Source organism: Leucoraja erinacea, chromosome 25 (assembly GCF_028641065.1).
Source record: "Leucoraja erinacea ecotype New England chromosome 25, Leri_hhj_1, whole genome shotgun sequence".
In the NCBI taxonomy this organism is placed as follows: Eukaryota; Metazoa; Chordata; class Chondrichthyes; order Rajiformes; family Rajidae; genus Leucoraja; species Leucoraja erinaceus.
In genome coordinates this window covers 24,260,564-24,285,958 of record NC_073401.1, presented here as the reverse complement: position 1 = coordinate 24,285,958, position 25,395 = coordinate 24,260,564, and the positions used below count along the sequence as shown (strand labels likewise).

Genomic DNA, 25,395 nt, shown 5'->3' with positions numbered 1-25,395 from the left:
GGCACTCTCTAGTTTGTCTTCTGTAATTGTGTTGTAAAGTTCCATGTGAGTGAAAGATGTTTTCTTGGTTGTTTTAAACTTATGAAGAACATATGAATGGAACTGCTGAAGCTCTGTAGACAAAGTGCTGTTCATGTCATCTGGATAAACATCAATGAGTGTCTGACAAGTCTTTGAGTACCTTTCACTTTCTGATAATTGGGAATTAGCACCATGTTGGGAGACATTAGGAACATCTGTCAGACGAGAATCTGTTCAAGAAGGAACTGCAGATGCTGGAAGATCGAAGGTACACAAAATTGCTGGAGAAACTCAGCGGGTGCAGCAGCATCTATGAAGCGATGGAAATAGGCGACGTTTCGGGCTGAAACCCTTCTTCAGACTGAGAATCTGTCTGCTATTTCAGTGTACACCTTTCGTCTCCTCATTTACATTTCTAACTTTTCAACAATTACATAAAAAGTGGAGATACGGATTTTTTTACAAATCGTCATTTGTTTTTTTTTCTTTTCACCCTTTTCCCAACTTTGTGGTGCCCCCTTTGGCCCTGGTGCCCTAAGCACGTGCTTAGTCTGCTTAATGGTTAATCCGCCTCTGCATTAACTCCAGCCTACCGAGCGGCCTTGATCCAGTGCAGTTCACCTGCCGCCATCTCCCTGATCCTGCACTCATCCCTGGAACACCTGGATAAGAAGGACGACCTACGTCAGACTTCTGTTCATAGACTACTGCTCTGCTTTCAATACCATAATTCCCAAGCTCATCTCCAAACTTGGGGAACTTGGAGTCAGCACTCCCTCTGTAACTGGATCCTCGACTTCCTGACCAACAGACCACAATCAGTGAGGATGGTGATAAACCACCCTGTATGAAAGTCCGCAATGCTGGTGCCCCACAAGAAAGCATTCTCAGCCCCCCTCCTTTACTCTTGTACACCCACCACTGTGCAGCCAAATACCAATCCAACGAGACCGAGTGCAGGAAAGGGATTGAGAACTTCATAACCTGGTGCCAAAACAACAACCTCTCCCTTAATGTCAGCAAGACGAAGGAGATTGTAATCGACCTCAGGAAGCGAAGGGGTCACATACCCTGGAATGCATTAGGAGCGTTGAAGTAGAGATGGTTGAAAGCTTCAAGTTCTTAGGAATAAATATCGTCAGCCATTTGTCCTGGACCAGCCTTATTGAAGCTGTGGCCAAGAAAGGACACCAAATGCACCAGCTTTCTCCGAATGCTTCAAAACTTCGGCATGTCCCCAACAACCCTTACCAACATCTACAGATGCTCTGCTGAAAGCATTTTATAAGCATGGTTTCGGAACAGCTCCAGCCAAAACTGCAAGAAATTACAAAATGTTGTGGACATGGCCCAGACATCAAGCAAACCAACTTCCCTTCCATTGACTCCATCTACACTTAACGCTGTCTCAGCAAGGCCACCAACATAATCAAGGACCAGTCTCTCCCCTTAGACAAGAGTTACAGAAGTTTGAAAATGCACACCTCCAGATTCGGGGACAGTTTTGCCCCAACACTAATAGGCAACTGAACCGTCCTCTCACCATCTGGAGAGTCTTGATCTCCCATTTACCTCATTGTAGACCTTTGAACTATCTTTAATCAAATTCTACTGAACTTTATCTTGCACTAAATGTTATACTCTGTATCCTGTATCTGTACACTGTGTGCTTGATTGCAATAGACGATAGATAATAGATGCAGGAGTAGGCCATTCGGCCCTTCGAGCCAGCACCGCCATTCAATGTGATCATGGCTGATCATCCACAATCAGTTCCTGCCTTCTCCCCATATCCCTGCTATCTTTCCCAGCTCTATCTAACTCTCTCTTGAAAGCATCCAGAGAATTGGCCTCCACTGCCTTCTGAGCAGAGAATTCTACAGATTCACAACCCTCTGTGTGAAAATGTTTTTTCCTCATCTCTGTTCTAAATGGCTTACCCCTTATTCTTAAGCTGTGGCCCCTGGTTCTGGATCATGTATAGTCGTGTCTCTGACTGAATAACACACAACAAAAAGCTTTTCACTACTTCGGTACACATGACAATAATATGAAACGACTAAAACTAATCAACTAACAGTGTGTGTGCGAGAGTATTGGGCCTGTCCCACTTAGGCGATTTTTCAGGTGACTGCCGGCCACTGTCAAGTTGTAGCAGGTCGCCGAAAAACCGGCGACTGGAACGGCGGCTGTCAGAGTGGAACACATAGACACATCGCTTCCTTCACCAGCCAGTTATGCAGGCGGGGGACAAGGCAAGCGGGGGGAGCACTGTCTGAGTGAAATTCACACGGTGCAAAGCCAATGTGATACAGACACACACCGCGATGAACAGGAAGGTTGGTGCTGTAATTAAGACGGTGAAAGCACAGTGTACGGGAAGGGTCACATAAGTCCTTTAAAAGAGGGGGGAGAAGGAAACTACTCTTTAGGTTTTTTTTTTCCCAATGAGCCAATGAAATTCACAGGTCAGCACCAGCTTCAACCTTCAACCTCCTGGCGACCCACTAACACTGCACCTATGTCACGAGAATTCTTGCTACTCCATGCCGTAAAAATTCAGGTTGTCGCTAATTTTTCAACATGTTGAAAACCTAGCGGCGACCAGAATGAAGCCGCGACTAGTTACGAGAATGCGGGAACTACCCACCACCATGCAGGCGACACCCTGGCAACCTCCGGCAAACATGTGGTGGCCTTGTGGCGACCTCATAGCCTCCTGTAGTCGCCTAAAAAGTCGCGTAAGTGGGACGGGCCCATATTTGTGTTGGTGAGAATATTGTTTTGGAAGTGTGAAGAGAGCTGAATGCGAAAGTTGTAGATGTTATGAGGCGTGTTATATACTGAGGATACCCTTTCACATATCTAATGAGGTTATGGTATTTTTTTATAGCCCTGATCTACAGTCCTAGAAGTGTTCCTGTTTAAAAACTTCTGCCTTGCTACCTCCTGTTTCTGGTAGTGCCATGTATTTCTAGCAAAGAGAACATGCTTCCTAGAAGGACAGTCCTGCATCAACCTGCCAAGGTCTCTCTCTAAGAATGGGGACGAAGGCCTGTTCCGCTCTCCGTTTCTTTCACCAGCCGTTTGTCAACCCAGTTCAGAAATTGTATCAGTCCTGCTTGCTTTGCATGTGGCCCTATAAGGGACAGCTCCCGAGTTAGCAGCTGCAGTTCTAAGTCCTGGCACTTGCGTGATATTGGAAGACATTAATTGATCGGTGTGGAGCAGTGACCTGGGTAAGACTAGAGCACCAAAGGCAATGAGTGTGGAGATGTCGGAGTGGAAGTGAGCTGGGCCGCTGGAAACACGAAGGACCACACGTGCAGACCGAACAGAGGTGTCCTTCAAAGTGATCACCCAGTTTGTGTTCGGTGGAGAAGGGACCACACTGTGAGCATGCTGAACTGGAAGGAGTCTTTGAGTCCTTAAGGCTGCTTTGGAAACTCAGTCCCATCAGAATCCTTGAAAACGGTTCCAGTGGATCACTGAAACTGCTCTGTTAACACACTCAACAGGTAAGAAAGTAATTTCTCAGCCAGAGTACTCTGACGTTTCATTAGAACATGCAATATCCTCTGTGATCTCTTGCCATCTTCTCACCTTCTTTTTCGCAGCAGCCCGCTGTCCTAATGGGTTTAACTCAATGGTGGGGGGGGGGGGAGTATAGGGAGTATAAAGATGTTGAAGGGGAAGTGAGTACAGGAAAAGTTACAAAAGACTCCCGAATTAATGGGAAGGAAATTTCGAGAAGGGATAAGAGAGTAAGGTCAGGGCAAATTGCGAGCGGTGTGAGAGGGGAGGTGAATACCGAGGTCAAAGTGTTGAATATGAATGCGGAAAGTATAAGAAATAAAGTGGACGAGTTTGAGGCTCAGTTAGAAATTGGCATGTATGATGTTGTGGGAATTACAGAGAGATGGCTGCAAGAGGGCCAGGGCTGGGAACTGAATATTCAAGGGTATACCTCCTATCGAAAAGACAGACAGGTGGGCAGAGGGGGTGGGGTAGCTCTGTTGGTGAGGAATGAAATTCAGTCCCTTTAAAGGGGTGACATTGAAACGGGAGATGTGGAGTCAGTATGGATAGAACTAAGGAATTGTAATGGTAAAAAGGCCCTAATGGGACTTATCTACAGCCCCTCAAATAGTCGGGTATATAGGGTGCAAGTTTAATCAGGAGTTTAAATTGGCATGTAGTAAAGGTAATGCTATGATTGTTATGGGAGATTTCAGCATGCAGGTCGACGGAAAATCAGGTTGGTATTGGACCCCAAGAAAGGGAGTTTTTAGTGCCTCCATGATGGATTTTTAGAGCAGCTTGTATTGGAGCCTATCAAGGAAAAGGCAATTCCGGATTTAGTGTTATGTAATGAACTGGATTTGATAAAGGAACATGAGGCTAAGGAGCCATTAGGAGGTAGTGACCATAATATGTTCAAATTTAATCTACAATTGGAGAGGGAGAAGGGTAAATCGGAGTTGTCAGTGTTACAGTTGAATAAAGGGGACTATGGAGCCATGAGGGAGGAGCTGGCCACAGTTGACTGGAAAGATACCCTAGCAGGGATAACAGTGGAACAACAATGGCAGGTATTTCTAGGAATAATACAGAAGGTGCAGGATCAGTTCATTCCAAAGAGGAAGTAAGATTCCAAGGGGAGTAAGGGGCGACCGTGGCTGACGAGGGACGTCAGGGATGGTATAAAAATAAAAGAGAAGATGTGCAATGTAGCAAAGATGAGCGGGAAGCAAGAGAATTGGGTAATGTTTAAGGAGCAACAGAAGATAACTAAAAAGGCAATATGGGGAGAAAAGATGAGGTACGAAGAAGGTAAGCTAGCCAAGAATATAAAGGTGGATAGTAAAAGTTTCTTTAGGTATGTGAAGAGGAAAAAATTAGTTAAGACCAAAGTTGGACCCTTGAAGACCGAAAAAGGTGAATTTATTATGTGGAACAAGGAAATGGCAGATGAGTTGAACAGGTACTTTGGATCTGTCTTCACTAAGGCGGACACAAGCAAGCTTCCTGATATACTAGTGGCCAGAGGATCTGGGGTGACAGAGGAACTGAAGGAAATGGTGCTGGTAGTCTGATGGGACTGAAGGCTGATAAATCCCCAGGGCCTGATGGTCTGCATCCCAGGGTACTTAAGGTAGTTGCTCTAGAAATCGTGGATGCATTGGTGATAAGTTTCCAATGTTCTATAGATTCAGGATCAGTTCCTGTGGATTGGAGGGTAGCTAATGTTATCCCATTTTTTAAGAAAGGCGGGAGAGGGAAAACGGATTTATAGTCCAGTTAGCCTGACATCATTGGTGGGGAAGATGCTGGAGTCAATTACAAAAGATGAAATAGCGGCACATTTGGATAGCAGTAATAGGATCGGTCCGAGTCAGCATGGATTTACGAAGGGGAAATCATGCGTAACTAATCTTCTGGAATTATTTGAGATGTGACTAAGATAATGGACAAGAGAGAGCCAGTGGATGTAGTGTACCTGGACTTTCAGAAAGCATTTGATAAGGTCCCACATAGGAGATTAGTGGGCAAAATTAGGGCACTTGGTATTGGGGGTATAGAGCTGACATGTATAGAAAATTGGTTGGCAGACAGGAAACAAAGAGTAGGAATTAATGGGTACTTTTCACAATGGCAGGCAGTGACTAGTGGGGTACCGCAAGGCTCAGTGCTGGGACCCCAGCTATTTACGATATATATTAATGATTTGGACGAGGGAATTAATTGAAACATCTCCAAGTTTGCGGATGACATGAAGCTGGGGGGGCAGTGTTAGCTGTGAGGAGGATGCTAGCAGGCTGCAAGGTGACCTGGATAGGCTGGGTGAGTGGGCAAATGCATGGCAGATGCAGTATAATGTGGATAAATGTGAGGTTATCCACTTTGGTGGCAAAAACAGGAAAGTAGACTATTATCTGAATGGTGGCCGATTAGGAAAAGGGGAGATGCAACGAGACCTGCGTGTCATGGTACACCGGTCGTTAAAAGTAGGCATGCAGGTGCAGCAGGTAGTGAAGAAAGCGAATGGTATGTTAGCATTCATAGCAAAAGGATTTGAGTATAGGAGCAGGGAGGTTCTACTGCAGTTGTACAGGGTCTTGGTGAGACCACACCTGGAGTATTGCGTACAGTTTTGGTCGCCTAATCTGAGAAAATACATTCTTTCCATAGACGGAGTACAGAGAAGGTTCACCAGACTGATTCCTGGGATGTCAGGACTTTGATATGAGGAAAGACTGGGTAGACTTGGTTTGTACTCACTAGAATTTAGAAGATTGAGGGGGGATCTTATAGAAACTTACAAAATTCTTAAGGGGTCGGACAGGCTAGATGCAGGAAGATTGTTCCCGATAGTCCAGAACAAGGGGTCACAGTTTAAGGATAAGGGGGAAATCTTTTAGGACTGAGATGCGGAAAACATTTTCCACACAGAGTGGTGAATCTGTGGAATTCTCTGCCGCAGAAGGTAGTTGAGGCCAGTTCATTGGCTATATTTAAGAGGGAGTTAGATGTGGCCCTTGTGGCTAAAGGGATCGGGGGTATGGAGAGAAGGCAGGTACAGGATACCGAGTTGGATGATCAGCCATGATCATATTGAATGGCGGTGCAGGCTCGAAGGGCCGAATGGCCTACTCCTGCACCTATTTTCTATGTTTCTATGTAACATTAGCAAATTTGCAGATGACACAAAGCTGGGTGGCAGTGTGAAATGTGATGAGGATCCTATGAGAATGCAGGGTGACTTGGACAGGTTGGGTGAGTGGGCAGATGCATGGCAGATCCAGTTAAATGTGGATAAATATGAGGTTATCCACTTTTGTAGCAAAAACAGGAAGGCAGATTACTATCTAAATGGTGTCAAGTTGGGAAAAGGGGAAGTACAACGGGATCTGGGGGTCCTTGTTCATTAGTCAATGAGAGTAAGCATGCATTATACAGCAGTCAGTGAAGAAAGCAAATGGCATGTTGGCCTTTATAACAAGAGGAGTTGAGTATAGGAGCAAAGAGGTCCTTCTTGAAGAGGAGAGTATAGGAGCAAAGAGGTCCTTCTGCAGTTGTGTAGGGCCCTAGTGAGACCACACCTGGAGTATTGTGTGCAGGTTTGGTTCGCTAATTTGAGGAAGGACATTCTTGCTATTGAGGGAGTGCAGCGTAGGTTTACAAGGTTAATTCCTGGGATGGCGGGACTGTCATATGCTGAGAGAATGGAGCGGCAGGGCTTGTATACTCTGGAGTTTAGAAGGATGAGAGGGAATCTTATTGAAACATATAAGATTATTAAGGGTTTGGACACACTAGAGGCAGGAAACATGTTCCCGATGTTGGGGGAGTCCAGAACCAGGGGCCACAGTTTAAGAATAAGGGGTAAGCCATTTATAATGGAGACGAGGAAACACTTTTTCTCACAGATCACAATACCAATACCATTAGTTTCAAGATTTGTGAATCTGTGGAATTCTCTGTCTCAGAAGGCGGTGGAGGCCTGTTCTCTGGATATTTTCAAGAGAGAGCCAGATAGGGTTCTTAAAGATAGCGGAGTCAGGGGATATGGGGAGTAGGCAGGAACGGGGTATGATTGGGGATGATCAACCATGATCACATTGAATGGCGGTGTGGGCTCGAAGGGCCGATTGGCCTACTCCTGCACCTATTGTCTATTGTCTAACAATGCACCTCTTACACCCATTGTGCCATTTTGGGGACAATGATAGAGATGACGGTCTGCCCCGCACATTCTAGCTCCCAACCTTTCACCAAGTAGCTCCTCGGGATCCAACTGCAGAAACCCTTTTGTCACATCTCTTAGCTTAGGAAGTTCGGCATGTCCCTAACAACTCTTACCAACTTCTGCAGATGCACTGTAGAATGCATGTTATCGGGGGGGCATCACTGCATAGTTTGGGAACAACTTCACCCATGACCCATGACCGCAATAAATTGCAGAGAATTGTGGACGTTAGATAGTCAGACCTTCTCACTATCTAAGGCTAAAAGTCCTGTAGGTGAGCATATAACATATTTAAAAATAAGGACATCTTCATTTTGGGAGTAAACCAGAATTTCATTCAGAATGTATTCAGAACTTCATGACCAAAATAACAGCTTTTTAGCAAGGTAAATATATCTAATTCAAATCACTGAAGTCCTTTCTTTAATTGAACTGTCAGAAATGGTAATTCCCTTCTCACCATTGTGTTATAAACTGCTGCTTTGTAGGTGATTCTGTGACAATTAACTGGACTCATTTGTCTGACTGTAGGTGGCAGTCTGTTCTATGCATGATCAGTTCGTATTGTGAGCTGAGCGGTCCGTTACTCACTGCTTATCATGCGCTTTTACTGTGTGGGTTGACTGTATTGGTAGCACTATTTGTGTTCGTAAGCAAGTGAAGCCATGTTACAATTCTACTCGCAGTGAGATACTTGGCAGGGAGGAAATGTGGCCTGTCCTGCTGTCGTCCTGTGCAATACCAGCCTTAATCCAGCTCGCCACTCTTCCATGGTGTCCGGAAAGCCCCAGGTACCTGCTGATCGACAAGGAAGACAAGAACTTGTGCATGAAGGGTAAGAAATGCAAAGAGAAGAGAGAATGCTTTGAATGCATTGAATTACACAAAATGCTGGAGTAACTCAGCAGGCCCGACTGCATCCCTGGAGAACATGAGGAGGTAACGATTTTGGTCGGGGCCCTTTTACAGACTCATTGCGTGGGTGTGAGGAGGGCCTGCGCTATAGGGAGAGGTTGTGCAGGCTGCGTTTCTATCCCTTGGAATGCAGGAGGATAAAGGGTGATCTTATGTACAACATCTCATATGAACATATTCTCTCATGTACAAAATCATGAGTGGAATAAGTCGGGTAGATTCACAGAGTCTCTTGGCCAGACTAGAGGAATTGAGAAGCAGAGGACATAGGTTTAAGGTGAGGGGGGAAGGTTTAATAGGAACATGGAGGGGTAACACAAAGGGTGGTGGGTGTATGCAACGAGCTTCCGGAGGAGGTAGTTGAGGCTGGCACAATCGCAATGTTAAAACATGTGGAGGTACATGGATAGGATAGGTTTAGAGGGATATGGGCCAAACGCACGCAGGTGGGACTAGTGTAGATGCGACATGTTGGTCAGTGTGGGCCAAAGGTACCCGAAACATCACCTATACCTTTTCTCCAGAGATGCTACCTGAGCACTGAGTTTCTGCAGCATTTTGTGTCTATCTTCAGGCTATGCTGCCTTATGATGGATTGCCAGTGCCATCACCATCTCTCTTTTCCCAGCGTTGAGGCGACTGCATGGAGACGTTAACCTGTCTGCAGAAATGGATGAAATGTTGGAAGAACAAACGGCGCTCGAAGGCCAACACGCGAAGGGGCTGTGGGAATTGTTGCGAGACCGTGCTCTCCGAAGGCAGATCAGCATCATCATCGTGCTGGGCAGTGCCATACAGTTATGTGGCAACGACGCTGTAAGTACGATTCAGGGGCAAAGCAAGTTTTGTGCTGGAAATGTGAAGTAGCAATAGCAGTAGCGGCTGTGTAAAAACTCATTCAAACGTGTGTGGATTTAGACTTTAGACATACAACGCGGAAGCAGGCCCTTCGACACACCGGGTCCGCGCTGACCAGCCATGGTATGCCAGCACTATCTTACAATTTATAATCTTTACCAAAGCCAATTAACCAACAAACTGTACGTCTTTGGAACATGGTAGGAAACCAGAGCACCTGGAGAAAACCCGCACGTTCACAAGGAGATCGTATAAACTCCGTACAGACAGCAGCCGTGGTCAGGATCGAACCCGGGTCTCTGGCGCTGTAAGGCAGCAGGTTTACCGCTGCGCCACTGCGCTGGATGGCATTCATATACATGCTTCATTTTCCCATACCTATGCTGTATGCAGGACTTTCGTCTTGCGATTGAATTTTCATAAGGCTTTATGGAAGCATAAAAATGGAGAGCCATTGCAACTCAATTGGTACAGGGGTGCATGAACAAACTGACTGGACATACACAGTCTTTGAAGATGGCAGGACAAAAAATAATGGCCCTGTCCCACGGTACAAGTTCATTCCAAAAGCTCTCCCGAGTGCCCTGATTCGAACTCGGAGATTTACGGTAATGGCCGCTCGTCGATACTCGGGGCTCTCGTGGACATTTTTCAATGTTGAAAAATCTTACCTGCCATTGGTGAGTCTACCCGAGTACATGCAGTTTGCGTTACGAGCCGCTAAGAGACGTCCCTGAGCTCCGACGTACCCTCTACGTTCATTCTCCGTGCTTACCACGAGCTTGATTTTTTTTTTTAAACTCGGGAGAGCTCTTGGAATGAACTCGTACCGTGGGACAGGGCCATAAGGATCTGAATGAGAGGCCTCTTTGCAATACACATGATTCTGACAAAGCTTGAAGGGTGAATAACTAAGAGGGTTATTTTTTTCAGGGTAACATATCTGACTGAGGAATGAACACTTTAAAAGGGATTCCCATTTAGAACTGCAACAAGAGAAATCTTTTTCTCGATTAGTTGTGAATCACTGTAATTACCAACCCCAGGGGTTTTAGAATATATTGGCAATGAGTAAACTAGATGCTGCTGTTTATTTTAATGCTGCTGTGATGCAAAGTGAATCAAGATAAATGAAGATCAGGCAGAAAAAATGGACTTGAAGTGTTATTGTATGTGAGTGTGCTTCAATTGTTGCTTAGCTCATTAGTGCCTCGTTGAAATAAAACATTGAAGTTAATTAGAATCAAATTGGCATAATTTATATTTCAACTTCAATCTCCATAGCTCTCACCTACCTAGGAGTACATGAGAAATGACCTTAAAGAGGCAAACCAATTTGAGAGTCAAAAGTTCTTTAACAATACAAATTACCTGGCAACAAGGTTGCAGTAAATCACCTGAACTATTAAAGCCAGCACATTGAACATCACAGGGTACATTTTTAGTTTAGTTTAGAGAGACAACATGAAAACAGACCCTTTGGCCCACAAAGTCCACACTGACCAGCAATCACCCGTATACTAGCTCTATCCTACACACTTGGACAATTTACAGAAGCCAATTAACCTACAAACCTGCACGTCTTTGGAATGTGGGAGAACATACACTCTCTACACTCTCTATACAGACAACACCCATAGTCAGAATCGAACCCGGGTTTCCTTCGGTGTAAGGCAGCAACTCTACCGCCACGACACTGTGCCGCCTGTGGTATAGTGCACAGAATACATACGCTAGATGCAGGAAACATGTTCCCGATGTTGGGGGAGTCCAGAACCAGGGGCCACAGTTTAAGAATGAGGATTGGCCATTTAGAACTGAGGAGGGAAAACTTTTTCTCCCAGAGAGTTGTGAATTTTGTGGAATTCTCTGCCTCAGAAGGCAGTGAAGGCCGATTCACTGGATGCATTCAAAAGAGAGTTAGATAGAGCTCTTAGGGTTAGTGGAATCAAGGGATATGGGGAGAAGGCATTAACGGGGGTACTGATTGTGGATGATCAACCATGAGAACATTGAATGGCTCGAAGGGCCGAATGGCCTACTCTTGCACCTATTGTCAATGTATCTATGCATTACAATGTATTTCATAGGAATTCATAAAGCCTTGTTATAGTATATAATGCATAGTATATTGTGTTGCATAGTAGTATTTTTGTGGACATATTACATAACAATATAAGCACTCAAACTACATTTTATAGCACACTGGCATTCACAGGAAAGAGTACACCACACTGAATAACAAGGCTTAGTAGACTCTTTCATGGGAACGGCAATTGCTTTGTTTAGACACAAGGAACTGCAGACGCTGGAATCTTGTGTTGAACACAAAGTGCTGGAGTAACTCAAGTGGGACAGTCAGAATCTCTGGAGGACATGGTAGGTGACCTGGTCTGGACCTTTCTTCAGACATTATTTACCCTGTCTAGCTTGCAAATGCAAGTAATATTTTGCGAGATTCAGAGTTTAATTCTCTTTTCCCAACAGACATATTACTACGCTGTCTATGTATTTCGTGCTGCAGGAATTCCCAATGAAAAAATCCAATACGTCACTATTGGAACAGGATGCTGTGAGCTCATAACTGCAATAACAAGTGTAAGTAATGTTTAATTTTTCTACTGTCTATTAGTTTTATTAGTTTAGTTTATTGTCATGTGTACCGACGTACAGTGAAAAGCTTTTTGTTGCATGCTAACCAGTCAACATGATTACAATCAAGGTGTCCACAGTGTCCTGATACAGGATAAAGGCAATAACATTTAGTGCAAGGTTAAGTCCGATTAAAGATAGTCTGAGGGTTTCCAATGAAGTAGATAGTGGCTCAGGACCGCTCTTCAGTTGGTATGGTTCAGTTGCCTGATAACAGCTGGGAAGAAACTGTCCCTGAATCTGGAGGTGTGCGTTTTCACACTTCTGCACCTGTTGCCTGAATGGAGAGGGGAGAAGAGGGAGTGACCGGGGGGGTGAGACTCGTCCTTTATTATGCTGCTGGCCTTACCGAGGCAGCATGAAGTGTAGATGGAGTCAGTGCAAGAGAGGTTTGTTTGCGTGGTCGTCTGGGCTGTGTCTGCAATTCTTCGCGATTTCCTGCGGTCTCTGCTTCCAAACCAGGCTGTGATGCATCCCAATAAAATTATTTCTACAGCGCAACTGCGCAGAGTGCAGAAGTTGGTGAAAGTTGTTGGGGACATGCCGTACTTCCTAAGTCTTTCAAGGAAGTAGATGCGTTGGTGCGGTTTCTCGGTCAATGCTTCGATGTGGCTAGTCCAGGATAAGTTGCGGTGATATTTACTTCTAGGAACTTGAAGCTTTTGACCATCTCTACTATGGCGGCTTTGATGTATACCGAGTCATGTGTACCGCTTTGCTTCCTGAAGTTAATCATTATCTCCTTTGCCTTTAACTTTGTCATTGAAAGAAAGGTTGACACCAGGTTACGAGGTTCTCAATCTCCTTCCTGTACTTTGTCTCGTCCTTATTTATTATTCGTCCCTCTATGGAAGTGTCATCCGTGAATTTGTAAATTGATCGACACAAAATGCTGGAGTAACTCAGCGGGACAGACAGCATCTCTGGAGAGAAGGAACGGGTGACGTTTTGGGTTGAGGTCCTTCTTCAGACTGAAAGTCAGGGGAGATGGAAACTAGAGACGTGGAAGGGTAAGGTGTGAAAAGGACAGATAAAAGCAGACGGCGATCAAGGAAATGTACAGTGGTTTATTGTTGGCTGAGGGGAAGGTTATGAATATTGATTTCTCTAACTTCAAGTAACCTTTGCTTTCCTCTTCTCTCTGTCCCTCCCCCCACCCTAGACCTCCTACTAGTATCATTTTCCTCCTGATTAATTTTACAGTTTGTATGCCTCGTTGTCACCTTCCCCTCAGCCAACAATGAACCGTTCAATGTACATTTCCTTGATGGTCGATTGTGGCAGATTTGTCGAGCCAGACCCAGGAATGCTTCTGGTGGCAGGAAATGTATTATAGACCTGTTCTAAAATGTGACTTTCCTCTGTTAGAACCTGTTCATCGATCGGGTTGGACGTCGACCGCTGCTTATAGGAGGCTACGGTATGATGGCTGCCTGTGGAACATTGTTCACCATCTCACTGACTCTCCAAGTGAGTCTCAGTCTCTTTCTACTGAGTTAAATGAACAGTCAGGTTGGAATTGACGAATTTTAAGAATGTGTTTTCCTCTTCAGGGGCACTGCTACGTTTTGTGCTCTTCCTTCATAGACTCGGACACTGGCGAAAAATGTTGTGAATAGTGTTGATACCAAGACTCCTGTGACGAGAATCCCACAGACTCGGGTTTGCTCATTCTCCCTGTGGATTTCCTCCGGGTGCTCTGATTTCCTTTTGCACTCCAAAGACGTGCAGGTTTCTTGGTTAATTGGCTTCTGTAAATTGTCCCTAGTCTGTCGGATAGAACTAGTGTCTGGGTGATTGGTGGTGAGCCTAAGGGCCTATCTCCACACAGTATATCTAAAACTAAAGGGCCTGTCCCACTTGCATGCGATTGCATGTGTCTGCGCGACCAAACGTGGTCGTTTGAGGCATACAGGCCGCGCAGGGCAGGTCTCACTTCCAAGCGCGGAGGCGTATGGAGTTGTGCGGGGCTGGTCCCAACATCGCGCTGGGGTCCGAAAATCCCGCACTGTCCGAAAATTCCGTTTGCCAATGGCATGTCGGCTCGCAGGCGCATTGAGGGCGCCTTGACGGCGTACGCAGCGTCTTGAAGGCGTACGCCTAGCGCGTGGCGTTGCGCGATGACGTCACCGCCCAACGTGCCATTGCGTGAGGACTTCACCGCCCGACGCAGTGCGACGCGCAAATTCAGTCGGCCCACCTCCTGCCCAGCTAATTGGTGAGTATGACGTAAATTACGTCACACGCGAACTAAGCGCGTACTCACCGCGGACACCGCTTCCATCTGGTCACGCCAAACGCATGCAGTCGCACGCAAGTGGGACAGGCCCTTAAAGCTGCATGGAGCTTTTTCAGTTCAGCACAATGTCCAGCAACACTTAGTTGACTTTGAGAGCCAGTGTTCAATCAATGTAATTGCTTGCATTCAATGACAGTGAAGCTTTGACTACAAATACTTGATATATATTTAACTGAAAAGGCAGTCAAGGAACTTGTGAGTGAGGACCAAGTTATTTAATTTACATATTAGGATTTATATCTTCTTTGAAGTGGTTCCTAATTCACCCCTTCCACTAAAGTCAAGCTTATCGTGAGCAGAGGACTTTAGCACCACCTGATGGATGGAGCTCTGTACAATTCAGGACCTTCTGAGTTGTAAAACTTGCTGTGAATCTCATCTCTCAGTATGTTTTCATTTATACAGTTAGAATTAACTTGTCCAATGATTAGATACAAAGCTAAGCTCTGCAAGTCTAACAAATGCAATCTGTTTTGAATTAGGACAAGACTAGTTGGATGCCTTACGTGAGTGTGATTTGCATCTTTGCATCCATCTTAAGCTTTGGAATTGGACCAGGTAAGTCGCTCTATTGCAGTATGTAAAGAAAATTTTTAAATGTTGCAAAGATACATGTGTTATTTATTCAAATATTAAAATAATATATACAGTGCATAAAAATCAAAACGGAACCCACCACCATAATACACGACAGACGATGAACTATTATACAACTATCTTCCAATCCTTGTCAAGGATGCATTCAACCCCTCGTGGTGCCCAGCGGTCCCGGAAATACCCCAGGGTGCCCATGGACAGCGCGTAGTCCCTCTCTGGTACCACCCGGGCACGGACGTAAATCCCGGAAAAGGGGCAGGCAGCCGGCTCGGGCAGAGCCCTCTTCCGCCTGGCGGTGTGACTTGCGGATGGCCAGTTTGGCCAGGCCCAACCATGACTCTCTGTGGCGCACTGGGTAGAGTTGCTGTCTCACCGCCAGAGACCCGGGTTCGACCCTGACCTCGGGTGCTATCTGTGTGGAATTTGCATGTTCTCCCTGTGGCCACATGGGTTTCTTCCGGGTGCTCCGGTTTCCCCCCACATCTCCAAGACGTGCAGGTTTGTGAGTTAATTGGCCCTTGGTGTGTAGGGAGTGGATGAGAAAGTGGGATAACTTAGAACGAGTGTGAACGGGTGATCGATGATCGGCAGGAACCCGGTGGGCTGAAAGGCCTGTTTCCATGCTGTATCTTGAAAAGAAATGAGCCCTTCAAAACTGCAATGTAAGCAAGCTGTTATTGTAGAGTTCAGAGGATGACGAAAGTTAAATCGGGCAAAATGGAGATGATTGGATCTCAGTGACCACAGACCAGTAATTAGTTTTATGTGCATGATTTATACACAGCCATCCTTTACTCACTGTTTTTCTGGTGAAATGACTCAATTTTTTAGGGAGAATTAGCTATGGGCTGAAAGGAGTCTCAACCTGAAATGTCACCTATGTCTTTACTCCAGAGATGTAGCCTGAACCGCTGAGTTACTCCAGCATTTTGTGTCTTTTATTAGCTATAGTTTCTGTTTCCTTTGTGCTTTAAATAGACTTTGTTTTCTGAGTAAAAAGACTTGCTCTGAGAATATTCCCTGGTTACCTCCAACTAATTTGTCGTATTTTTAATAAATAAATACAGGCACTCCCTGACTCGTGTAAAGGTTACGTCCTGTGAACCCTGACGTGAGTCCGATTTTACATAAGTTGGAATCGCCATCTCCTGCCCGAAATAACCCACTGAGAGTATTAACTGTAGACAGACACAAATGCTAGAGAAACACAGAGGGTGAGGCAGCATCTGTGGAGCGAATGAAATAGGCGAAGTTTCGGGTCGAGACCCTTCTCAGTGGCATCTGGCTGCATCTAGGGCAAACAGCCTTCTGGGTACATATGGCACGTGGTAAACAGTAGTCTGAATAATTGCAGGGAGTTACTGATGCCTTGGTTCAGTGTTACTCTATTATGATTTCTCTATCCTTAGCTGGAGTGAGTGGGATCATTCCAATGGAGATCTTTGACCAAACTGCAAGACCTGCAGCTTACATGATCAACGGCTGCCTTTTCTGGATAAATTTCATTATAGTTGGGTTAACGTTCCCATTCCTCATTGTAAGTATCATGAATGTAGCCGATCTCTCATTTTAATATTGTGGCAAATCTTATTTGTAGTTTAGCTTTGAGATACAGTGCGGAAACAGGCCCTTTGACTCGCCGATTAAGCCAATTAATCTACAAACCTGTACAAATTTGGAGTGTGGGAGGAAACCGAAGATCTTGGAGAAAACCCACGTGGTTACGGGGAGAACGTACAAATTCCGTACAGACAGCACCCGTGGTCGGGATCGAACCCGGGTCTCTGGCGCTGTAAGCGGTGCAAGGCAGCAACTCTGACACTGTGCCGCCCCTCAGTAAAATTGTTCCACGTTGTATGAACACGAAATGCTAGAAGTACCCAGGTGCGGCGGTGTCTGTTATTGCCGATTGTCCACTATAACCGAGTGAGGGAGAGAAGAAACGTGGCTTTGGGGTTAAACAGTTGGGAATTCCCAGGCCGTGGAGCCACAGAGCCCCAGCCCCCACACTCGCTGCGCCAGAGACGGCCCCGGTACTCGCACAGCCTTCGTGCTCTCTGCTCCCGCGACCGGAAGCTCCCGCCAGGTGGTGCCAGCTTGTGAGTAACGGGCGTAAGTGGGGCATGGCAGTACAACGGGAGCCTTGTCCGCTATAACCAAAATCGGCGACATAGAGGTCCTTTATTGCAAGGTGTTACTGTGGTAGATTCTTGATTAGTAAGGGTGCCAGGGATTATGGGGCAAAGGCAGGAGAATGGGGTTGAAAGGGAAAGATAGATCAACCATTATTGAATGGCGGAGTAGACATGATGAGCCAAATCGCCTAATTCTGCTTCTCTCACTTTATGAAAACCCACGTAGTCACAGGGAGAAGGTGCAAACCAAGGATCTTTTCTATTTGTTGTATCTATCAGTGGGTAAGTAACAGAAGTGCAGAAGTAGGAGTAGTTAATATTCGGGTTTACATGCTATATCCGTTATAGATAGCATCCATCTATACCCAGAGTCAGGATGGAACCTGGGCCTCTGCCGCTGTAAGGCAGCAACTCTACCTCTCCGCCACTGTACCGTTGAGAAAATTAACTAAAGTCCATGCAGGAAACTGGATAAAAAGAAGTGTTGCGAATGGTGGAGTTGCAGATGAGCCATGTTCTGTTGTGCGAAGGTCAAATATCAGCAGCTTTCAGCAGGGTATAGAAGCCCACCCAAAAGGCCAGATGCAGAGATAGTTTTGAATGTCCCCAAAATCCACAAGAAAACGTTCCCTATATCAGAAGAAAAATCAGACGCGTCTAAGATACAAGGATAGTAGAAGATAGTAAATGACAAAGTACTGTAGCTTTACTGCTATTACGAAGGTCTGCTCTGCTGCAGTCACCCTGTCTTCTTGTCTTTCAGGAAGGACTGGGCAGTTTCTGTTACGTGCTGTTCCTATCTCTTTGTTGCCTCTTCGCTTTATTCATTGGACTCTTCCTTCCAGAGACAAAGGGAAAGACCTTTCTCGAGATTTCCGAGGAGTTTCACAAGCAAAATTTCAAAGTGCCAAGCAGAACAAGTGAAGATATATCAATGGAAAGATCTCAGCCAGTTGCAACATAAGTAAGGATCACGGCCTCAAAAATAAGGGTTGGACCATTCAGGACTGATGAGATAAGGAATTTCTTCACACAGAGAGGGTTAATCTTTGGAATTCTCTATCAAAGAAGTTCTGCGGGGATTAATTTGCTGTACATGCTCATGTCAGATATTGATTGATTTTTGATTATTCAAAAAATGTTGGCAGGACTTGAGGGCCTGAGCTGAACGGAGGACTTTATTCCTTGGAGTGTAGGATGGCGAGGGATGATCTTATAGAGGTGTATAAGTTCATGAGGGTATAAGATCATACGTGAGGTGGTCGACTTGGACAAATTGGGCCAAAGGGCCTTCTCCGTGCTGTATAACGCAATGTTTATTTTAGTTTAGTTTAGAGATACAGCGCGGAATCAGGCCCTTCGGCCCACCGAGTCCACGCCGACCAGCAATCACCCCATACACTAACACTATCCTGCACACGAGGAACAATTTACAATTTTCACCAAAGCCAATCAACCTACAAACCTGTGTGTCTTTGGTGTGTGGGAGGAACCTGCACCCGGAGAAAATGCACGCTGTCACGGGGAGAACGAGCAAACTCTATGCAGACAGCACCAGTAGTCAGGATTGAACCTGGGTCTCTGGCGCTGTAAGGCAGCAACTCTACCGCTGTGTCAGTCTGCTGCCCTAATGACTCTACAAGTGTAGGGGCACAGGGTTAGTACAAAAAAATGAGGCTGAGCTGAAAGATCAAATGTTGTCTTATTGAATGCTGGAGCTAGTTTGAGGGGGAAATGGCCACTGTAGCGGGGACTCGCAGGAGTCCAGCCAAAAACTAAGCGGACACAAGTTGTGTGCACGAGATGTGTTTATTCTGTCCGATACAGCTCCCTACTCCTCGAAGGTCACGGATGTTGCCCGGCCTTAAATACCAACTCGGGTACCAACCCCACGACCAGCGCCTCTCACACCCAGACGCTGCCTCTCCAGAGCCGAGGGTTCATTGTGCCCATGGCTTGCCACCAGGTGCCACCACACTACTTCTGTTTCTGACATTCATTTAATAAACTGATGCATAATATATTTTTTGATTAAGCGTTCCCGATGTTGAGGGAGTCCAGAACCAGGGGCCGCAGTTTAAGAATAACGGGTAGGCCATTTAGAACTGAGATGAGGAAAAACTTTTTCACCCAGAGAGTTGTGAATTTGTGGAATTCTCTGCCTCAGCAGGCAGTGGAGGCCGATTCACTGGATGCATTCAAAAGAGAGTTTGATGGAGCTCTTAAAGATAGCGGAGTCAAGGGATATGGGGAGAAGGCAGGAACGGGGTACTGATTGTGGGATGATCAGCCATGATCACATTGAATGGCGATGCTGGCTCTAAGGGCCGAATGGTCAACTCCTGCACCCATATCTCTAAAGAGCTGGAGTAACTCGGCGGGACAGGCAGCATCTCTGGAGGGAAGGAATGGGTGACATTTCAGGTCGAGACCCTTCTTCAGACTGACAAAGTCTGGAGTAAGAAAAGAGTGAGAGAGGCAGCAGGTGTTGATAACGCTGGTCGTGGGACAGATTGTGCTCAATGCAACTCGTGGCCGGGACATGATCCCATCCTCTTACTAACCTGGTGCAGACCTGTGTGTCCAATCGCACAGGGTTGAGTGAGCACTGAATCAGATGGTGAGGCCACACTGCCATCTACATCCTAACCCTGGAACTTTCATAGTCAAGACAATCAAAATCAAAGATACTAGAGGAGCCTCTAGGATCTTTGGTCAAAATGTCTCCTGTCAAAAGTATCATTTATGTTTCTGAATATCTCTGGTGTACAAAAATATTAAATTGGTTCAAATAATTAAATTCACCTCTCAGGAACAGCTTCTCTCAGGAACAGCTTCTTCCCCTCTATTATCAGGCTCCTGAATGGTCTTTCCACAAGCCAGGGTACTGTCCGATTAACTCCACCCCATTGCGGATATTGGACTTTGTCTGTGGAACTGCTGCGCTACAATGCTGGGAACTATATCCCGCACTCGGTATCTTCCCATTTGCTCTTCCTATTGTACTTGAGTTTCACGTGATTGTATTTATGAATATTATTATCTGATACGATTGGATAGCATGCAAGACAATGCTTTTTGCTGTACCTCATTCAGCACGTGTGACTATAATAAATGTAAACGTTACAGTAAAGTTAAATAAGTCCAGGAAAATAGGTAATTGAACTCGCCTTTGATTTCCAAGGCAACAGTCATAAGTAGAGAATGATTTGTACCAGTAAGAGTTTGGGTGATTGAAACAAGCGATGACCAGGTTCATACTAAACATTATTTACCTGAGGGTGATCCCATCAAATATTCCTGCAGACTTTATGAACTGTGGACGCAGCCCAGACCATCACGCAAACCAATCTCCCTGCCATTGACTCCATCTGCACCTCACGCTGCCTTAGCAAGGCCAGCAGCATAATCAAGGACGAGTCACCTTTCTCTTTCCTCTCCCAGCAGGCAAGAGGTACAGAAGTGTGAAAACGCACACCTCCGGATTCAGGGACAGTTTCTTCTCAGCTGTCATCAGGCAACTGAACCATCCTATCACCAACTCGAGAACGGTTCTCATCTACCTCATTGGAGACCCTCGGACGATCTTTAATCAGACTTTACTGGACTTTATCTTGCATCACTTTACCCTGCATCTGTACACTGTGGACGGCCATAATCATGTATAGTCTTTCCACTGACTAGTTAGCACGCTACAAAAAAGCTTTTCACTGTACCTCAGTACGTGTGACAATAAACTAAACTAAACTATATTTAAATATTTCCTATTTCCCAAAGAAATGAGAACCAAGTGTGAACTTATTTTTCAGTTTGTATTAGTTGTCGAAGACAGAAAAGTATCTATATTAATGAATATTAGTCAAAGGCTAAGGGAATGTTTGAGTCAGATCAATGAGATCAATGTATTTTATGGTTCTGACAGATGGACACCACAGTATAATACTCGGGGAACAAGCGCAACTGACAGATCAGTTACTAAGTGTTTAAGAAAGAACTGCAGATACTGGAAAATCGAAGGTAGACCAAAAGTGCTGGAGAAACTCAGCGGGTGCAGCAGCATCTATGGGCCGAAACCCTTCTTAGTCACTAAGCTTGTTCTGAACTTAAGATGGAACAATGCAAATCCAGTGAATACAATCTGGGAGCAGCTTTATTCCAGTAGTTTCAAACTACCAGACACAGCTGATTCAATTGGAGCCTTTGACATTAATCTCAGGTTGTGCTATTTTTTCGAGGTGCTAAATGAGTCCACATCAAGGCAGAAAAAAAGTTTGTGACAATCAACATTTGTAGTGAAAGGTGAGTACTTGATTCTCTGGAAAGGTAGCAATACAGAGATATTAGTATGGTGAAGAGTGTGGAGACAATGTTAAACCACAACAAAACTAAACAAAAAAAGTACAGAGCAGGAACAGGCTTCTATGGCCGAAAATGTCTGTGTCGAACATGATTCCAAATTAAACTAACCTCTTCTCCCTGAATGTGATCCATATACCTCCATTCCCTCCATATTCATGTGTCTATCTAAAAGTCTCTTAAACGCCAATATCATATCTGCTTGCAATGTGTTCCTGGTACCTATTGCTTTCTGTGTTTTAAAAAAAAAAAAACCCAGCCAATTTAAACTTTAAACATTGCCCCTCTCATCTCTGGTATTTGATATTTCTACCCTGGGGGAAAGGTTCTGACCTTCCCCCACCCATTCTATGCTTCTCATTACTTTATCACTTTATCATGACGCTCCAGTGACTACCATATCTGCCCCCAATAATGCACTCTTTAAGATATACCCGCCTGAAACATTATGTTGTTCCTGTTCACCCTCTTCATCAAAGCCTTTCATTGACCAAAGACCGCAATTTGACTCGCTAGCAACCATAGAATCATGGGCACTCCAAACTGGCTGCTCTGCTGGAGCCTGGGTCCCTTTCACCTGCTGCTGAGGCTGTAGGCCTGAAAAAGTTAGATTTTACTTGTACTTTTCAACTTGCACAAATCCAGTTGATCTCTCTTGCACCTACCTCAGGTTAAACATAAAGAAACTTCTGCAAAGTCACTGAATCATAGATTAGAAAACAAGTGTATGGGCAATTGTGATGTTTCTTTCTTGCATTTAATTGTTGAATGAAATATTGTATCGCAGAAATACTGTATGGTCTGCAGTAAAGCATGTTTGAATTTGTGAAACCCAAGATGTACTTTTTTGAATTTTGCTACCTTGACTGAAACTAGTTTTCAGAATAGATTTTATAGACTTCGTAGACACAAGGAACTGCAGATGTTCGTCTACGGGGAAAAAAAGACACAACATGCTGGAATAACTCAGCTGGCCAGGCAACATCTCTGGAGATACAGTAAATAGGTGATGTCTATCTCTATGTAAAGACCCTCTACATGTATCAGTATTCTTAATGTGTGTATCAAAAATAATTGAAATGCTCAATGAACTAATTTTATTGGGTCAATTAAATTATAATTGAATGGTTATGATTGAAGCCAACATTGCTCAAGGGAACTGTGAAATTGAGGAACATCTGTTCTGAAAATAACTTTTCCATATAAGTATGCTAATGCATCACTATTATAACACATCAATAAAGGTTTTCTTTCCAAATGAAAAAGTAAATTTGTGACTTTTTTTTCCCCTCAATGGAAAAGTTTTTTTTGAACAGCACCAGAGACTCGGGTTCGATCCTGACTACGGGAGCTTGTATGTACGGAGTTTGTACGTTCTCCCCGTGACCGCGTGGGTTTTCTCCAGGTGCTCTGGTTTCCTCCCGCACTCCAAAGACGTACAGGTTTGTAGGTTGTGTCGGAAGTAACTGCAGATGCTGGTTTAAACTGATGAAAGACACAAAAAGAGCGCAGAAGGTTAAGGGGGGACTTGATAGAGGTTTTTAAAATGATGAGAGGGATAGACAGAGTTGACGTGGAAAAGCTTTTCCCACTGAGAGTAGGGAAGATTCAAACATGGGGACATGACATGAGAATTAAGGGACTGAAGTTTAGGGGTAACATGAGGGGGAACTTCTTTACTCAGAGAGTGGTAGCTGTGTGGAATGAGCTTCCAGTGAAGGTGGTGGAGGCAGGTTCGTTTTTATCATTTAAAAATAAATTGGATAGTTATATGGATGGGAAGGGAATGGAGGGTTATGGTCTGAGCGCAGGTAGATGGGACTAGGGGAGATTATGTGTTCGGCACGGACTAGAAGGGTCGAGATGGCCTGTTTCCGTGCTGTAATTGTTATATGGTTATATGGTAAAAAGCTGGACTAACTCAGCGAGAGAGGCAGCATCTATGGAGAGAAAAAATGGGTGACGTTGCAGGTCTTGACCCAAATCGTCACCCATTCCTTCTCTCCAGAGATGCTGCCTGTCCCGCTGAGTTACTCCAACTTTTTGTGTCTATCTCGGGTTTGTACGTTAATTGGCTTCAATAAAAATGGTTAATTGTCCCTGGTGTGTCGGGACGTGCTGGTGGACGGCTATCGCTGGTCGGTATGGACTCGGTGGGCTGAAGGGCCTGTTTCGGTGCTGAATCTCTAAACTAAACCAAGCTGAACTAAACTACTTGCACTGAATTACATCAGTTGCTGCACAAAAACAAGTAATTCACCTCAACCGGTTTCAGGCAGAGTTTATGTTCCGTACAGGTCTCCTCCCACATTGCCTCATCTCACTACACCACACAAGCAGACATTTGACCCATTGAACCCGAGCTGCCCCTTTTCAGCGCAATGTCCCATCCCGTGTTCTTTCCTCACTATCCAGCAATTATTTTTTTTTAACCTTATACAATTCTCTGAACCTGCATCCATTACATCGGAAGGCAGTGAATACCAGATCATAACCGCTCAACTGTGTCAAAATATTTTTCTCACATATCACTGAGTCATGGAGAAGCAGATCTTTCGGCACGTCGAGTCCGCGCCAAATATTATGCACCCATTATTGCACTAATCCTGCACTCGCCCATTTTATTTCGGGTGTCGGGTTATGAGGAGAAGGCGTGAGAATGGGGTTGTGTGGGAGATATAGACCAGCCATGATTGAATGGTGGAGTAGACTTGATGGGCAAATGGCCTACTTCTCCTATCACATATGACCTTAAGATTTCCCCCACATTCCCATCAACAACTCATTTCTCCCGATTCCACCATTTATCTGCATTTTCTAGTAGCAATTTTCAGTAGCCAATTAACCAACCATGTGTAGGAAGGAACTGCAGATGCTGGCTTACACTGAAGAGAGGCACAAAAAGCTGGAGTAACTCCGTGGGTCAGACAGCATCTCTGGAGAGAAGGAATAGGTGACGTTTAGAGTCGAAACCCTTTGTTTGTTTGAGATACAGCGCGGAAACTGGCCCACCGACCAGCAATCCCCACACGTTAACGCTATCCTACACACAAACATACACACACACACACACACACACACACACACACACAAGGGACAATTTTTACATTTATACCTAGCCAATTAACCTACAAACTTGTACGTCTTTGGAGTGTGGGAAGAAATCGAGAACGGAGAAAACCCACGTAGGTTACGGGGGAGAAATTACAAACTCCGTACAGACAAGCACCCATGGTCAGGATCGAACCCGGGTCTCTGGCGCTGTTAGGCAGCATCTCTACCGTTGTGCCCTATGCTTGTCCTATTTGTGGTATGATTTTACTGGATCGTATGTCAAACAAAGCATTTCACTACCTAGGCACCTGTGACAATAAAGGAACTATTGACTATGGAATTCTGGATTAACTCTCCCAGTACCAGTTTACTGCAATTGTATGCATGCAAATTTAATAAACAATAGAACCTTTCACAACTTTCCCCTCATATTCTTCCTATTCTTCATTCTTCACCACCCACTACCGCCACTCTACCATCTTATTGCTTTCTGAAAGGTACCCTTCAGGTTCCTATTAAACCTTTCCACCCTCACCTTAAACCTATGCCCTCTGGTTCTCGATTCCCCAACTCTGGGCAAGAGGCTGAGCATCACTCTATCCGACCTTGCTTATTTATTAAGATTGGTTCTATCTCATTAAGGCTTCTCAAGGGGATACATAGAATGAATGCTCACTTGTCAATTACATTCCAACCTTTTGCCCATTCCACCTGAAAATATTGCCTTTCTTTGGTGCTGAGAAAGACACAGTTTGAAA

The 25,395-nt window shown here is 44.9% G+C and overlaps 1 protein-coding gene across 1 annotated transcript in view; it reads left to right on the top strand.

The window, feature by feature from the left end:
* Positions 1-20,814, top strand: part of LOC129709116 (solute carrier family 2, facilitated glucose transporter member 11-like) — a 54,310-nt gene extending 33,496 nt beyond the window's left edge. The window contains exons 7-13 of the mRNA XM_055655236.1: positions 8,458-8,606; positions 9,315-9,502; positions 12,032-12,142; positions 13,565-13,666; positions 14,978-15,053; positions 16,502-16,629; positions 17,991-20,814. Of these exons, the coding sequence (XP_055511211.1) occupies positions 8,458-8,606; positions 9,315-9,502; positions 12,032-12,142; positions 13,565-13,666; positions 14,978-15,053; positions 16,502-16,629; positions 17,991-18,191 (955 nt within the window). The 3' untranslated portion in view covers positions 18,192-20,814. The remainder of the gene's footprint in view (positions 1-8,457; positions 8,607-9,314; positions 9,503-12,031; positions 12,143-13,564; positions 13,667-14,977; positions 15,054-16,501; positions 16,630-17,990) is intronic.
* Positions 20,815-25,395: the final 4,581 nt, after the last annotated feature.